At 39.4% G+C, this 17816-nt stretch overlaps 1 protein-coding gene across 1 annotated transcript in view; it reads left to right on the top strand.

Annotated features, from left to right (window-relative positions):
* syn2b (synapsin IIb) overlaps window positions 1-17816 on the top strand; it is a 91762-nt gene that overhangs the window by 49808 nt on the left and 24138 nt on the right. The window contains exons 2-5 of the mRNA XM_085274290.1: window positions 10555-10612; window positions 12027-12118; window positions 17028-17184; window positions 17415-17504. Coding sequence (XP_085130416.1) covers window positions 10555-10612; window positions 12027-12118; window positions 17028-17184; window positions 17415-17504 — 397 coding nt within the window. The remainder of the gene's footprint in view (window positions 1-10554; window positions 10613-12026; window positions 12119-17027; window positions 17185-17414; window positions 17505-17816) is intronic.

Below are 17816 nucleotides of genomic sequence, written 5' to 3' on the forward strand. Positions count from 1 at the left end.
TTTGAAAGGCTTAATTTCCACAGGCTGCCGCAGACTCATGGACTCCACCAATCAATAGCAAAAGTGGAATCATATTAAATGATCGTAGAAAAATGAGCTCAACCGTTACATTTAGACCAGTAAGAAGTCCTCGATAATTTGGCCTGCTGTTGCTGTAGTTCACAAAATATGCATCTAAACCATCTATGTCATTTGAGATAGTAACATTTTATAATGGACTGCATTGCTAAACTTTACAGACAAATGTGACAAATGGTGTGCTGAGCTGAATATGAGGTTCCCACAGAGTAATTTCTACAGTTAAAAACATCATAGCAATATCTGCATCTGTTCCAGAAATTCACAATTTCAGTAACACATCCACTTAACACAGAACCATTAGTAATTGCTACTGTGTATCGCTTCTCTTTTTACTAAATTGAAGCCATTTGACTATTATGTAACCATGCAGACATTTCTTTTATCCCTAACTCTTATCAACTCAATCCATTAGAAACTTACTTCAGGTGCATTTGGCCGATGTTCATGAGTTGAAGCTTACATTTACTTTTACAAAGACAATTCCCCAAATTTGGAGATGCTGTGTAAAATGTAAATAAGAACAGAATGCAATGATTTGCAGATCTCATAAATTCATATTTTATCTGTGATATAGAAAACATATCAAATGTTTAAACTAACAAAATGTGCCAAATGTGTCACATCCATTCAATTTTTAACCGCAGTAAATGTCTGGGAACTGAGGAAACCAGCTGCTGGACCTTTGGGAGAGGAATGTTGTCCCATTTCTGCCCGACGTAGGATTTTAGCTGCTCAGCAATTTTGGGACATTGTATTCTTCAAATGTTTTCAATTGGTGAGGCCACCTGGAGTCTTCTGCGAAGCCCTGCTGTTGTGCTAGATGTAGTAAACAGTTTAGCATTTTCGTGCTATAATATAAAAGGTCTTCCCTGAAAAAGGCATGATGGTGCCTTTCCAGATGTGCAAGCTGCTAATTCTATAGGCTCTGATGCATGCTGGAACAGATGTAGGCTTTTGAACTGAGTACTGATAACAAGCAGCATGGTCTCTCTGTTCTTTAGACTGGAGCAGGCAGCATATATGTTTCCAAACATAATTTCACATTTCATTTTGTATGACCAAAGAATAGTTTCCTTTTGCCTCAATCTCCGCATTTATGGATGACACAGCGAACTGTGTTCACAAATTTCTGCAAGTGTTCATGAACCCATGCTATGATTTCCATGATGGAACCATGAAGGTTTTTAACGCAGTGCTGCCTGAGATCATAAGCGTCTAATGATGACGATAATGTTGATGGCTTTCGTTGTTAGTTTTGCTTTATTTCTAGTCACATTTGGATTCTTGCATTTATGGTGCTTTGAGCTTTTTATGTAGCAGTAAAAAGCTTCAGTATCTGAATCTCACCTTAGTTTGAGCCACATTTTGCAATCTAGTTTCTGAGCTGTAAACTCATTTCTTGGGTTTCAATTATATGCTGCCTCATTTTTCTTCCCCCGTGTCTTTTTAAGTCTCCATCTCGCTGTTCGATATTCCCCTGTTGTATTTTGGTAGCTGTTTTCTTCTGTGGCTTGTTCCTGGGTTTACATCCTTTGTCTTGTCATTCTTGATCAGTTTTAGCTGTGTCTGGTTACCTTATGTTTCCAATTTTCCAATTGGTTCTTGTGTCTTCAGACCCTCACTTTGCTTCTGTTCTTTGTCATGTTGTACTGTTTAATCTGTGTGCCTTATACAGTTTTTGTTTCTCCTGAAATTTAATCAGCCTAAATAAACAGCTGTATGTTATTGGAATGCTGTTTTCTTTCGTCCTTGCATCTGGGTCCGAACATCTTCATTCTCCAAACGTGACAGCCCATCTTTACTACTGAGAAACTGCCATTCTAAGAAGTTCTTTGTAACGCTTGCATGTGTTTACAGACCCCAGCATGACACACATACAGCCTGCGTTTGCCTTGCCACAACTCTTTTTATATCCAATCATGTCACTGACCTGCTACCAATTAACCTAATTAGTTCCTAAATGTTCCTCCAACTGTTTCTTTTCAGTGCCACTTACCTTTAAAGCCTTTTGCTTCCCCCATGAGACATGTTGCTGCCATAAAATTGAAAATGAGCTCATGTTTTTCCATAAACATTTAATACATTGTGACTAAAATATGGGTTTATGAGATCTGCAAATCTGCAAATCAATGCATTCTGTTTTTATTTACATTTTACAAAACAACCCATTTTTTTGTAATTTGGTCTTCTATTTTTGTCTGTTAGGCTCATATATATATATATATATATATATATATATATATATATATATATATATATATATATATATATATATTTAGAGAGAGAGAGAGAGATCGATATTACAGTTTTTCTCAAATGCTAAAACACATGTCACAAACGTTACCACCAGGTCCCCCAATGTCCAAACACAACACCCTTCTCTAAAGCTACATAAACACAACCACACCTTCCCACTGCAAAACTCAAACTCCCACACCAAGAGAGCAGCTCGAAGCTGTCAAAACTATAAACACTATACACAGCATTACACACTACAGCAAAACAATTGAAAACACAATGCTCAATTTGTGAGAAGGTTCTTTGTTTCATAACTGCCAATGCATATTTTACAAACTATACAGTAACGGATCGTCGTAGATCTCTGCAGAGGATTAGGCATTTAGATTTGTGAGTTTCATATGAGTAGTATAAATCTATAGAAAATCCTGCATGTACGTACACTACTGTAACACAACTCAATGCAAAAACAGAATCTATTGCACACAACAGTAATCTTGAAAACATGAACAGGGTGTGAAGTGTATTTACGTTATTCACACCACACACACCACAATCACTGTGCGGCATCATGTCGCTGAGCTGTTGCTCGCATCTCGTCCGTAATGATGGTGCGAGGTTGTCTTGCTCTCCCTCCTGGACCTTCTCCTCTCCCATGTTGGCCTTCTCCTCTTCCTCGTTGGTTGCTCCTCTTCCTCCTCTCATTTGAACTCCTCTTCCTCATTGGCCTGCTCCTCTTCTTCCAGGGCCAGCTCTTCTCCCTCCTCTGCATCAAATTCCTCTTCCCCTGACTCTGCCTTCATCCATTGTGTTTGTTTGGAACCTTCAGCATACTGTGCACTCTGAACTTGCTTTTACATGTGGGTACAGCATTAGCAACAAGTGTCTTCAATTTTGAGTCATTGTGTGTAGTGAATGACGCCAGGTGTGTTCCCTGTGTTCAAAGATTGGTGACTGTGGCAAGCATTTTGCATCACATGGGCTTTCATTTGAGGATATGAGCAGAGTTGTTTTGCAACATGTGTTTTAGCAAGGAAAAATGTGTTTAGATTTATGAGTACAGAGGGTTGTGTTTTGTGAATTGTGTCTTCATGTGACATGTGTTTATGGTACTGGAATATGGTGGCTACATTTAGTAAATGTGTTTAGACTACTGGTCATTTGGGTTACAGGATTGGCTTTTGTGTTTTAACATTTGAGAAAAACTGTAACAACAAATGTTGTTTACACAGTTTGATGTTGGAGTTCAATGTAAAATTTCATTTACATTGAATTGTTGCTTTAACACAAGCTAATAGACTTTTGGGGAATTGCTCTGTACATATTTCCTCATAATGTTGATCTCTGCTGCAGTGCACTTTAATGCCGTGTAGTCCGTCACTGCTGATGGATTGAACACACTTTTTGGTTTTCTCTAGAATAACAAAGCAGCAGTGGGTGTGTGTCTCTGGGCAACACTATTAAACTCTGCTCAACTATATGTTTATTTTTTAAGACATTAGTGGATGCTATGTAATAAATACATGAAAACTTAGGAATAACCTGTCAGAGATGATTTGTTTTTGGCAGCCTTGGGATGTATGGCATCCTTTAGCCTAAAAGAACTAGTCACACTATCTGCCCCCTGAGAGTGCTCATTATGCTGAAGGAAACAGAGGCTTGAATGGATGTAACAGAGAGAAAGCTTTCAGTATAACAGTCTTTGCCTGAGGGTGCATACAGTGGCTTGCAAAAGTATTCAGCCCCCTTGAACTTTTCCACATTTTGTCGCATTACAGCCACAAACATGAATCAATTTTATTGGAATTCCACGTGAAAGACCAATACAAAGTGGTGTACATGTGAGAAGTGGAACGAAAATCATGCATGATTCCAAACATTTTTACAAATAAATAACTGAAAAGTGGGGTGCCGCTGAGCTCCTGTGCCTTCGCGGGCAGCTATCGCTCCTGTCGCTGGCGGAGCTCCGCTACCACCCGGGCATCACTTTCCAGCCTCGCCGGAGATACATCCATCGCGGGTCCCTCAGGATTTTCAATAACTCCAATGGAACTAAATTATTCTGGTCTGCTGCTCGCCACCCTCGCAGGAACCCTCATCGGGCTGTCAACCATCGATCTCTAGCCCACCTGCCCAGGGCACCCACCGCGATTAGCAAAAAAGAAAATACTCCACTCAACTTCGGTCTTCTAAACATTCGTTCATTGACAAGTAAGGGACCTCTCATCCAAGACCTCCTATCTGACTGTAAGTTTGACTATTTCTGCTTAACTGAAACCTGGCAACAACCTGATGACTTTTCTCAGCTAAATGAATCTACTCCTCTGGGGTTTGTTTACTTTTCTAAACCCCGCTGCTCAGGTCGTGGGGGTGGTCTCGCGATCTTTTTTCGCCAGCACTTGAAAGTCCTGCCAGTTAATGTTGATACCTTTAGTTCTCTAGAGGTCCTTGCATGTGAGCTGACTGGACCCATTCCCACCATCATAGCTACTGTATAGCCCCAAACCTAACCCTGTCTTCCTCAGTGACTTTGCTAATCTACTAACCCATCTTTCATCTCTCTCCCCAAATGTGATCTTGGTGGGAGATTTCAACATTCACATGGACAACAATGACCTTGCGCTCACCAGAGACTTTTCCTCCTGTCTCAAAGGCTCTGAATTTAAACAATTTATCGACTTTCCCACTCACTCTAAAGGACACACCCTGGACTTGGTCTGCTGTTCTGGTCTTACTCCCTCAAATCTTTCTGCTACTGAAATCCCCATAACTGACCACTTCCTCCTTTCATTTAATCTCACTCTCTGCTGCTCTTCTACCAAGCCAACCCGTCTCATCTCGTTCTGCAACATCAAGAACATTGATATGGACATTCTCACTACCAGTTTGGACAATGTTCAGATTCCAGACTTCTATTCTACTCCTGATGATTTGTTGTTAATTTATAATAATTGTCTACGCACTGTCCTTGATCCTCTGGCTCCTGTAAAAGCCCACTCTGTTTCCTTCGCTCGCTCTGTTCCCTGGTTTACCCCTGACCTCCGAGCTCTGAAGGCCAAAGCTCGGCAGCTAGAGCGTAAATATAAGAAATCTGGTTTAACTGTTGATTCAGAAATCTATAAATACCACGTACTTCAGTATAAAGACTCCATCAGCAAGGCAAAACAAAGCTTCTACTCTGGTATTATCGGTTCTTATGAGGGTAATGCAAGGACTCTGTTTTCAGTTCTCAACAAACTAATTCAACCCCCCAACACTTTACCACCGCACTTCTATTCCTCTGAAACCTGCAACTCCTTGATGGTGTTCTGGACTACGAAAATCAATAACATCCACCAGCAACTCAGATCAAATGTTGTGTCTGCGCCCTCTCCAGAACCCTTTCTCCTTTTTGAGCCGTTTTCCACTTTTCATCTTCCTGATTTATCCGATATTTCCGAGTTCATATGTAAATCAAAGCCTGCCACATGTCATCTTGGCCCCATGCCCACAGGGCTTGTGAAATCCTGCCTCTCTTCTTTACTCCCACTCATCTCTGCTATCATTCACTTTTCTCTCACCACCGGTATCGTTCCCTCCTTATTCAAGACTGCTCTAGTCACTCCTATACTGAAAAAACCTTCTTTAGATCCTAACAACTTTAACAACCTCCGTCCGATTTCCAATTTACCCCTCATTTCTAAGATACTCGAAAAAGTGGTTGCAGCTCAACTTCAGTTACACCTGGTTAATAATAACATCTACGAGAGATTTCAATCTGGTTTTCGCTCATGTCACAGTACAGAAACTGCTTTACTTAAAGTCACTAACGATCTTCTAATCGGAGCTGACTCTGGTCTTCTCACCATTCTCTTCCTTTTAGATCTGAGTTCAGCCTTCGACATCATCTCTCACTTTGTACTTCTAAGCAGACTTTCTTCTCTTGGCATCTCTGACACACCCCTCGCCTGGTTTCAATCATATCTCCTCGACCGTTCCCATTTTATTCAACTAAGATCATTCCGCTCTCGTCTATTCCTTGTCACCTCTGGTGTACCTCAAGGCTCAGTTTTAGGCCCTCTTCTCTTCATAATATACATCCTCCCTCTAGGTACCATTTTCCACAAATTTGATCTTCAGTTTCACTGTTTTGCTGATGACACCCAGTTATATCTCTCTTGCAAACCTGATTCCTCCCTCCCACCTTCCTCCCTGTCAGAATGTCTATCCGAGTCAAAATCCTGGTTTACCTCTAATTTTCTAAAGCTCAGTGAGGATAAAACTGAAAGCCTCCTTATTGGCACCAAATCCAACCTTATGAAGGCAAACCATTTCTCACTCACCATCGATAACTCCACAGTTTTCCCTTCTCCTCAGGTTAAGAGCCTTGGTGTCATCCTAGACAGTTCACTTTCCTATAAATCTCACATCAATAAGCTCACCCGTTCTGCCTACTTCCATCTACGTAACATTAACAGATTGCTTCCTTCTCTTTCCACCCAGTCTACGTCCATTTTTGTCCATAGTCTTGTTACCTGTATTGACTACTGCAATTCTCTTCTGCATGGTCTCCCCCAAAAATCCCTCCATAAGCTCCAACTGGTTCAGAACTCTGCTGCTCGCATTATCACCAGAACCCCCTCCTACCAGCACATCACCCCTGTTCTTCAGGAACTTCACTGGCTCCCTGTGAAATTCCGGATAATTTTCAAACTTCTTCTGCTCACCTTCAAGGCCATTCATAACCTGGCTCCTCCTTACCTTTCTGACCTGTTAACCACTACCTGTTCTGCCCGTTCACTTCGATCTTCTTCTTCTATCCAGCTTGCTGTACCTTCCTTCCGCCTCACCACCATGGGAAGCAGAGCTTTCAGCTGCTCTGCTCCCAGGCTGTGGAGTGGAACTCTCTGCCCCCAGAAATAAGAAACATTGGTTCTCTCCCCCAGTTTAAATCCCAACTCAAAACTCATCTGTTCAAATCTGCATATTCACTGTGAATCCACTGTTTGTTAATTTTATCTTGTGCTTTTGTTTTATTGTTCTTATTCTGCCATTGTTTTACTAAGTGTTTTATCCTATTGTAAAGTGACCTTGGGTGACTTGAAAGATGCTCATAAATAAAATTTATTATTATTATTATTATTATTATTATTATTATTATTATTATTATTATTATTATTATTATTATTATTATTATTTAGCCCCCCTGAATACTTTGTAGAACCACCTTTTGCTGCAATTACAGCTGCCAGTCTTTTAGGGTTTGTCTCTACCAGCTTTGCACATCTAGAGACTGAAATTCTTGCCCATTCTTCTTTGCAAAACAGCTCCAGCTCAGTCAGATTAGATGGACAGCGTTTGTGAACAGCAGTTTTCAGATCTTGCCAAAGATTCTCGATTGGATTTAGACACCAGACAGGTCAGGGATAAAGTTATTGAGAAATTTAAAGCAGGCTTAGGCTACAAAAAGATTTCCCAAGCCTTGAACATCCCACGGAGCACTGTTCAAGTGATCATTCAGAAATGAAAGAAGTATGGACGGCCTTGTCTTGCTAGGTTTACAGTTGTTCCATACTTCTTGAATAATTACACACACCCCACTTTTCAGTTATTTATTTGTAAAAAATGTTTGGAATCATGTATGATTTTCGTTCCACTTCTCACGTGTACACCACTTTGTATTGGTCTTTCACGTGGAATTCCAATAAAATTGATTCATGTTTGTGGCTGTAATGTGACAAAATGTGGAAAAGTTCAAGGGGGCCGAATACTTTTGCAAGCCACTGTAAGTCTGTGCTGGCAAAGCATTGTTTCTACCTTTATACCTTCTATCTTATTGTATACTATTCTGGGTTTGCTGGAAACTGGGTCGTGTGTAAAGGGTAACTTCCTCCTACTGACCTACAGTGGTTTACTTTGACTTGCAAGTGAAACTGCCTTTTTTCCACTAGGTAAGGCAAAAACCTTACCTCTTTTCAACGTGGTTTTAAGCTACTCTAAGCTGTGTAACATGCATGATTGTTGCATTATTTGAGAACCAAGTAGTTTTAGCTTCAGATAATGCAAACCATTGAACTGTATGTTCCAGCTAAGCATTTGCACTGTGCAATATTTAAAGCTATGTTATAGATATATTTACTAGCCTGCAAAACTAATTTTCAGCCATAGCAAGCAGCAAAGATGTAGTACAGATGTAGTTATAACATAGTTTACCCATTGAATTACACTGTGGAGGATTTAGCTGCTAAATAATTAGACATTTCCTTTAAGTAGTGGCAAAAAGCCCAAGTGAATACAGGATATATCGAGTTGCACGAACACATAACTAGATGCAGGCTAAGGTCGCTGCTTGTGTGCTGGATATGTAAAAAGTCGCCTGTTTGCATTTACTTTTGCTACTGAAGTGTGACAGTGTCAGTGGTCAATTTTTACTGAGAATAAATCGCAGTAATACAGCTTTGTGGACATCTGATACAACAACATTTTGTCATCACACACACATTGAATGTACAGGTCATCTTTGTTCCTATCCAGTAAAAGTTCATTCCCAGAAATTCACTTACAGCTCAGTTGAGGATATTTATGTGCATGTCCTGCATTTTGCTATGTGACAGCAGCATTATTCTTTTTAATGGAATTAAACAAAGAGGCTCCATCAGCTGTCTTTCAGTAGAGCTCTATAATTGTCCATTAGTGTGTTGCCCTGGTATTGCATATCTCTGTGTATTGTTTGCTTCATGCACCAGATACTGAACACATACTGAACCCTCATTTGCTCCTAAACCCATTCAGCAGCAGAGGCACCAGCTATGTTTGACTCTCAATACTCTGTTTGGAGGCACTGTGGTGTAACTTGTTGAGTCAATGCTGTGGGAGGTGATGACATTTTTCATTCATAAGTATGATGCGTGGCATGGGGTGGTCATTTTTCACGATGCAGTAAAGGCTTCAGTGGTGAATTCATGGTTGTCACCAGTGCAGTGTGTTTAATCAGCTGCCTGTGCTGACACACACACACACACACACACACACACACACACACACACACACACACACACACACTAAAACGATCACTTTCTAGTAGGGCTAATAAAGATATATTGCTGCAGTTATAAGGTCACCAATTTTGTTGGTGTGGTTATTGATTGTCAGAAGTTAAGGCATCATATCCTCAAAGTGTTTCTCTCACAGATGGTCTAATCCTAATGAACCACACTAACGAGCCAGATGCCTGCGTGCCGCATTACACGAGGTCCCTGTGAGGTTATGTGGAAAAAAACCCTGCAAATATTTTTAATTGACAGCACAGAGAGGAACCATGTGTGTGTGTGCAATCTGATGTCATGATAAATTGTGGTACATGAGCTGGCATAATATTTGCCGAGGATGGCTGTTTGAATGAATAATTGAAGGAGGTTCAATTAGGAGTGAGATTAGAGAGGGAGTCGCTTTACCCGGGATCCAAATGTGTTTGGAGAACTCACTTCTCCATCTTTTTAGACGCATCTCGTCTCCTGGAGTTTCCTGAAAAGACATCTCACAAAGTATTTCATAATAAATTTGGTGAAGACTCATAAAGAAAAGCTATCAGATGCGACTTCCAAAACATGTCTGCTGTTTTTGATTCATGTTCTTGGTTATTGCTTCTTTTTTTTTTAAGAGTCAGTGTACGGTTTGATGATGGATGTGCAGTAAACACTCTGCGATCCATTTGTGATGCCTGTGTATAATAAAAACATCCTGCTTGTGTTTTGGCTGACGGTCTGTGTGCCTCTATTGCTCTTCTCATTCTCTGTGCCTGTCTGTCTTTTCCTGCCTGCTCTCCATCTGTCTCCCTGTTTGTGTTTACTTGCAATCTATTTCTACGTCACTCTTGAGCGATTGGCGGCCGAGATATTAGTACGTAAACATCGAACAACACACTTATTGGAAGCATTTATCATTCAAACTGCAAAATGTTTTACAGCTTGGATCAAAACTTAACGTCACCACCATGTGTGATGAGACCAACTGCAGTTTCAGCACGGCCTTCTTATCTACTGTATCTTTTGTAATATGTTCACAAAGGCTCATTAAAATATGCTTCATCATGCAAATATGAGAAAGTTTGGCCATTAGAAGTGCACAAACAAAGGCCTCCATTTTCTGTCTCCCATTTGTGCCACAGCAGCTATATTGTCCAGTAGAGGGCAGCATAGACAACTGAGAGGTTTGGTGTGTGCAATAGCAAACTAAAACACTTCTCTTCTTTTGCAGGGGCAAAGTGTTTCGAGGAAAGAAGGTCCTTGGGGAATATGACATCAAAGTGGAGCAGGTATCATGCTGGATTTAATAAATATGTGATGCTACAGAAAAGAGATGCCAGTCATCAAAGTGAACTGATATTCTATTGAGTATCATTAATAATAACAACAGAAGATGCTTTTCGCAGCTGTAATGATCTGAGAGGAATTTAAGTTTTCTCTTTAGTTTAGCTTAAATCTCTTGGAAAACTAGAAATATTACTGTAAACATCAGTAGTATTTTAAGACACTAGGTCATATTATGCTGATAAACATTTTAGAATGCTAACAGGCTAAACACAAGATTGTGTGAACCTGGTAAATGTTACCTGCTTCACACCATAGTGATAGCATCGTCAAACAACATATGAGGTTGATGGTGTCAAAATTTACCCCCAGGATTCTCATAGTGTCACCTCATAGCAAACTAAACCTTAATATTAACACATACAGCTGCTGTCAAGACATGACGTCTCTTTAATGTTGAAATCTAATGTTGCTGATGGCCTTGTAAACGAAGCTGTTTGATTTGGCCACATTTTCTTACGTAACCTTCACGTACAGTAATACTTTTTTGAGGTGTTTTGGTGCGGAAAAATGGAAAAATAATCAACTTTTTTGTATACGTCTGGCTTTACATTGATTTACTTTGTTTTTTAAACATCATAAAATTTTATTGTCCTCATCTGTCTTCTCCTTTGTCCAGTAAAGTGAGTGTCCACGCATGAACAGTTGGCTAGACTTGTAAAACAAAAAAAATACAGTAAAATTATACAGGACCTGTGTATTAGGCTGTACAGTTATTTTTGCTCACGTTGTTTCAGATGTAGGATTTGACTGTCGCAGTGGTTTCATATTGGTTCAGCCAACTAACCAGAAAATCCTTTTGCAGTGCTCGGTTACTGCATTTGAGATGACTATTCTCTGGGGTTTCACACCAAACAGTTTCACACCTAATAGATGTTGACAGTTAAATTACAACCTCAAGCCTCACCACAGATGTGAAATAGACACCAGTGGAGACAGAAGTCGGCAGCTATGAGTCACAGACAGATCTTCGCTGTTTTTTCGACCACACCAAAGAGCAGCCATGTACATTGTTTTGCTGCACAAGCACACGGTTTATTTACGCTGCATAACACAGCGTGACTGCGTAAGTAAATAACAGCAGGAAAAGTCTGTGAGGTTGAAAAGTGTCGTTTAATTGTTTGTTTTGATTGCCCCATGACTCATTCATTCAAATGATTAATAATGAATAATGTGCATGCTGTGAAAGTAGCTTTATGAGAGAGAGAAATAGCACATTGGACAGAATTTCCTGCACAAAAACCTTCAACAATGAAACAATGTCATTTATTAAAAGCACAAATAACCAATCATAAGCATCAGATTGTATCAACATTGCATAACTGATTAAATTATCTTCTTTTCTCCTTCGCCACGTAGGCTGAGTTCTCAGAGATCAACCTCGTCTCACATTCAAACGGGACCTGTAATGTGGACATGCAGGTCATCAGGGGCGGGACCAAAGTTGTCAGGTCAGCATCACACGTACACAGACATTGTCACACACATAGAGTAATTGTTAAAACATCATTATCCTAATGAGTAAAATTGAACAGGAATAATCCCAAACTGGAAAGAGAAACAACACAAATTCACAAACAGTGTAAATGACGACAGTGCATACGAAAAAAACCCAACTTGACTTCTACCCACTCTGTAACTTACCAGCAAGACACCTGTCAGCAGCACTTTAGCTTTCGGTGTCATTCATCTTTTCCTGATGTTACTGAAAGTGAAACAAAACATAAAGAGAGACAGTAGAAGGCCATTGTGCGGTATGGTGTTCATCAGAAACAACACAAATTCATAAACAGCGTAAATGACATTTGTGAGATCTTTGTGAGATAATTTCACTTTGGTTCTCTCAGAAAATAGTAAATGCACATGAAGTGCACCAGTAAGCAACAAGAGCTTCTGATGGCAAACACAATGCAGCTGTAACCATTAACTAACTTTTCCTACAGTAATGCCATGAAGCCAAACCTACACCATCTTCACAAAATCACCAAACTTTGTAGTTTTACTGCTGTTGCAAGGGCACACAAAGGAGCACAAGGCACAACGCTCCATGTGACACAAATGATTCTCCTCTTAAATTACAGCCACTTAACACAATTAAGTCCTTGGAAAATTACCACCACTTTGAATCCTTGTGAAAGGGCAAGAGCAAACTTACAGTTTTAGCCCTGATTTACCACATTTATGCATCAGTTAGCGTCGTTTCTGTAAGACAGAAAAGCTTCAGAGTGCATTTGGAAAGAATGAACATTGTTTACTGAAAGCTCTGATCAGTGGAAAAAGAGCAGAGGCGTTTGACCACAACCATCACCCGCAGGGCGGTACAGTAGATTTGCCTATACTGTAGACATGCTCACACACCACAAACCACACTGACAGAGACACCAGTATCCTGGCTGAAGACTGGGACTTATTAAGACGGTAGCTCCTATTGGTGTAAAACAAGCAAAAAACCAACAGGAAATGAAGGGTGTAGCATTAGTTTTATGATGGGCTGGCCTGCACATGCTCACACAATGACCAGGGCCAAATGCTGAAGATCATGTGGAGTAAGACAGACTTTAAATTACTGCGGGCAGAATGATTCACACTCGTCTGTCCCAGCTGTGTCATGTCTACGGAAGTCTTATTCTTTGTGTGGAGGCGATGAACGAGTTTCCAACATAAACCTCAGTGTGTCTTGCTGTCTGCCCGTGTGATGCACAGTTTTTCGACCTGAATGCACCTACAATTGATTCTGTAATTACAGCGTGTTCATTGATTTCAAGTCAAAGCGGGGAGTTCCTAACTGCTCAGATACTGCGTTGCTAAGTAACCTCGATCCCCGAAGATCTTTTATGTCTAGACTTTACCACTGCACAATCTACATCTATACTGTCTTTACTGAACAATTTCTGGTTTGTTTTTTGTTTTGTTTTGTTTTTAATTGTTATGTATGAAAAATGAAGCAATAACAAAAAGTTTTGTTTTCTCATTATTTACGTTGAAACACGTTGCACTTTTTGCATTTGGGTGGTATTTTAGCAGTACTCACAGAGCATTTGGCAAGCTCTTCAGTGCATGTATGCATAGCTAGCCTCCACATACTCAGACACACAAACCAAAATTTGGATTTAATTGCTTAGTTTTTAATGTATGTTAATGCACGTTGGCCATAGTCAGTATTCATAGCATCAGTATGTGAAACTCCCCGAAAAACAGCTAACGTGGCAAAGTCTATAACAGCAATTTCAGTAAATGCAACAGTGTTGCATTTACTCATTGATTGTTTGTGATCTGAACCATTTTGGGTCTGCTTATCCAGGAAAAACTGAATCTCTTTTGCTAATTGTTGTGGTGCGTACATGGAGAGCATCCATATGCTTAGCCACACACATAGGATTTCAGGCTAAACAGGAAAAGGCTCCGCTAAAGGAATCATGCTATTTGATGAGAAGTCTTCAAGAGGCCATTAAAAATGTTTTAGTTTTGTGTTTTGTCTTATGTCTGTGAAGGTTCTTCCAGAAGTGTTTTGTCTTACTTTTGTCTGCTTTATTGAAGAAATTACTATTTATTTCTAAATAATCATCTTTTTGAGTTAAAATCATTTATATTTAGAGTCACAAATAAATGTGCTCAAAGGCTAAAAAGTGCTATATTTAAAAGGCCCTCTTTTATAAATCTCAGTCATTGTTCTCAGTCGTTTAAGCCTCATTTCCACTCCCATATTTAGCCACAAATAAATGGGCACACGCCTTAATTTCGTCATTTACAAAATTGCTCTTCTATTTAATTATTGGACAAACTGCCAAGACAATATCCTGGAAGAAGTTTCTAAAGCACAGAAAATGAACTTTGGGTTGGTGTGGTTCACTTATGGAATCTCAAACAAAAGAAACTAAGGATAACCTGAAAGGGCTTGGGTCAATGATCCTGGCAGTGACAAAACAATCTATAAATAAAGATATACGAACAGTACTAATATTAGGGATAGTGGTAAAAGTGACTGACTCAATACAAAGCAGTACACTACAAGGATGTATGTGAGTTGGAATTTATGCATAAATTACTAGCGGGTGGGTTTGTAGACAGAAAAAATAAAAAGATAATAAGAAATGTAAGCTCTGTCTCATCTCCACTTTACCTGAGTGGGATTGGCTTGCTCCAAAAACCCAGTGCATGCATGGCCAGAGTATGCCTAACGTCTGCAGATTCGTTTTCAAATTGTGCATGTTGCATCTATGTGAATACATCGTTTATACATGTGACAACCATCGCTTTTGTTTCATTTCATACTGAAAGCTTGTTTGGATGGCTGTGGCTTTCTTGGCAACATCGAATGAGGGTAGTACTGATGAGCCTTACTGCCAGTAATGAAGAGGCTACAGTCACATTAATTGCTCTGTCCTCTCCACCAGAGTCTTTTAGTTTGTTGGAGTGTCTGATTAGTATTCTCAGTGCATGAAGAGCTGGTGGTGGTCACACTGCGGCAGAGTTTTCACTCTCTGTCTGTCTTCTTTCACTCCTCTCTACATCTCTTTCTTCACTGTATTCTTTCTCACACCTCTCTCTCTGCTTTTCCTCACATTCCCTCGCTGTCATACGTGCATGCAGGGACAAAAGAAAAAATAACAGGAGTCATGTCCTGTCAGCGTCAGCCGTTCAGTGAGTTGAACTGCACTGAATATTGTTTCTGACCTTAACCCTCTGGTCATAAATTGCTTCTCTGAGCTTCAGTGCTGTGGGTGTTTTTGTATGGAGACCTACACAGTTTCAAATGTAGAATATTACAGAAAATCAACAAAAAAGACTTTAAATCAATAAAAGCCCCACTGGGAATATATTACTCTCTGCAATTTAGCATTTATTTCTTTTCACTTGTGCATAACAATCCCTCATTACCTCTCAGTAGTTAGATTTTACTGCACTGCAGTCCTCATCAATGTTAACTGTGCACAGCCACCTCTCTGACAGTAGTATTTTCACCACCTTCATTTTCACCTGCCATGATGGGATTTCCCAGCAGGACAGAATGTGTGCAAGGCTCAAACAGCTTCTTGCCCACCCCAGTTTTATCTCCGGCTTGGGGCAGTAAAATAACTTGAGGTTTCAATGTTATACCAAGAAAAAGCAAGGTGAGACATACAAGTAGTAAAACGCACTGTTTTCTAGCAGCTAATTTAAGTAGCAAAGTATTTGGGTTGTCCAAAATTTTATGAAGGGGAGGAATATAAGAGAAATATGTCATAATTTAGAGTTACTACATTGTTGATTGGTTACTTTTGAATATGTTTTTATTGGCAAATATAGTGTTTAATGTTTCAAACGTAATGTTTCCCTTTATCAATGCTGGGACTTTTTTTTCTGACAGCAAAACAAAGATGTCAGGTTTATTGCAGTGGAGCTTTTAAATGGAGACCTTTTTTTCCTATTCTGTTTCTGCAGTAGAAAGCAGTTTGCATTTTTTCCACACAGAAATCAATCAGACAATCAATAAAGAATCAGAACTCTAAGCAGAACTAACAATTGCACAGGTATCGATACAATTGTGTCCGTGTTAATCTCTGTTTAGCAGTGGCAAAGAAGTAAAAGCAGATTTTTTTTTGTTGATTGATTAAATGCTCAAAACAAGACTCGAATTATTATTAAACGACTAATTATAGTGTTTAAACTAATTCTAAGATCCTTTCTGAGAGAAACTTTTATATACAGTAATTTAATGGGTATGTGTTTAGTTAACTATCTTCTGCCCCCTTTTATAATCTGCTCATGCTTTAGGTAATGTATTCAAACATGAAAGGTCATTTCGACCACAAGTTTTCATCCAAACTGACTGTTTGAAACATCCAAGTAGAGACTCCACACAAAGCAAAACAAACCTTTCTCACTCTCCGTGTGGACACAGAAGATAACTGTGATGTTTTGAGTTGCTGGTAATGCTTATCAGTGGGCTGTGTCATTTTACTGTACACATAATGTGATACATTTAATTTCAATTAAGTACATGAGACTTATTTTATCTTCATGTATTATTCAAAGAAAGATTCTCTCATAAGAGTGCTTCAAAGATGAGAATCTACTCTTTGAGGAGAGATCTAAGTTTGTATTTGTATTTTTGCGCTTCATTTTTTGTTCATGGATAAACCTAAGCTTATTTGTTTTGTAGCTGTGCGAGTTTACTTACTTTTTCATAATCTTTGTCATTTTCCATCCAAAAGTGCACCTTATGCCCTCCAGTTTTATTTTAATAAAAACAGCAACACCCTCATGTCGCTTTTCTGTGGCTTTGATCACACAAGAACTCGTGAATATAAGCACAGAACGCCAAGAAACCAAACGTATCCATTTATTCTTTATTCACCTGCCTTTATTTTTGCATTCCAGGTCATTCAGGCCTGACTTTGTGTTGGTGCGCCAGCATGCCTTCAGCATGGCCCAAAACGAGGATTTTAGGAACTTAATCATTGGTCTTCAGTATGCTGGCATTCCCTCAGTCAACTCTCTGGACTCCATCTACAACCTCTGTGACAAACCTTGGGCTGTAAGCAATTTCAACAACACAAATTTACAGCTGTAATTATCTAAAGAGTATTTTAATCACTCTACATCATAATTGTACGATTTTTTTTAAGTTGTCAGTTAGGAGACTCATGTAGAATAAACACCTAACAGAGTGCAAACATTATAACATTATTACTATATGATTAATCTGCATATATTTCTTACGTATGCACCATATTGCTGCTTCTCTCTTTTTTTCTTATCTTCTAGTTTTCCCAGCTGATCAACAATCAGAAGAGGTTGGGTTCAGATAAGTTCCCGCTCATTGATCAGACCTTCTACCCCAACTACAGAGACATGGTAATGCTATTTTCTGCTTACTGCACACTGTAAACTGTGTTGTGTTTCAATTTGAAGAACACTCGCACCTCACTGCGATCTGGAGCTGGCATGTGGCAATGTGATGTGCAGATTATTATATAATATATTGTATTTACTAATTTACAGTAATTGCCTGTTTCAGCGAGCGACAGTCTCTGAAAGGACAAAACAGTGTAGCGCATCAATTAAGTTTCGGGATGCCTGTCAAGTTTTTTTCAGTTTTGACGTATTTTTAGCAGAAACACTACAACACCATTGCACAAATCCTTGCTGTATATATGCATCTGAGCT

The sequence above is a fragment of the Mchenga conophoros genome, linkage group LG5, assembly GCF_057382185.1.
Source record: "Mchenga conophoros isolate Kocher_MC1m ecotype Shallow Benthic linkage group LG5, M_conophoros_male_GT1.1, whole genome shotgun sequence".
Classification (NCBI taxonomy): domain Eukaryota; kingdom Metazoa; phylum Chordata; class Actinopteri; order Cichliformes; family Cichlidae; genus Mchenga; species Mchenga conophoros.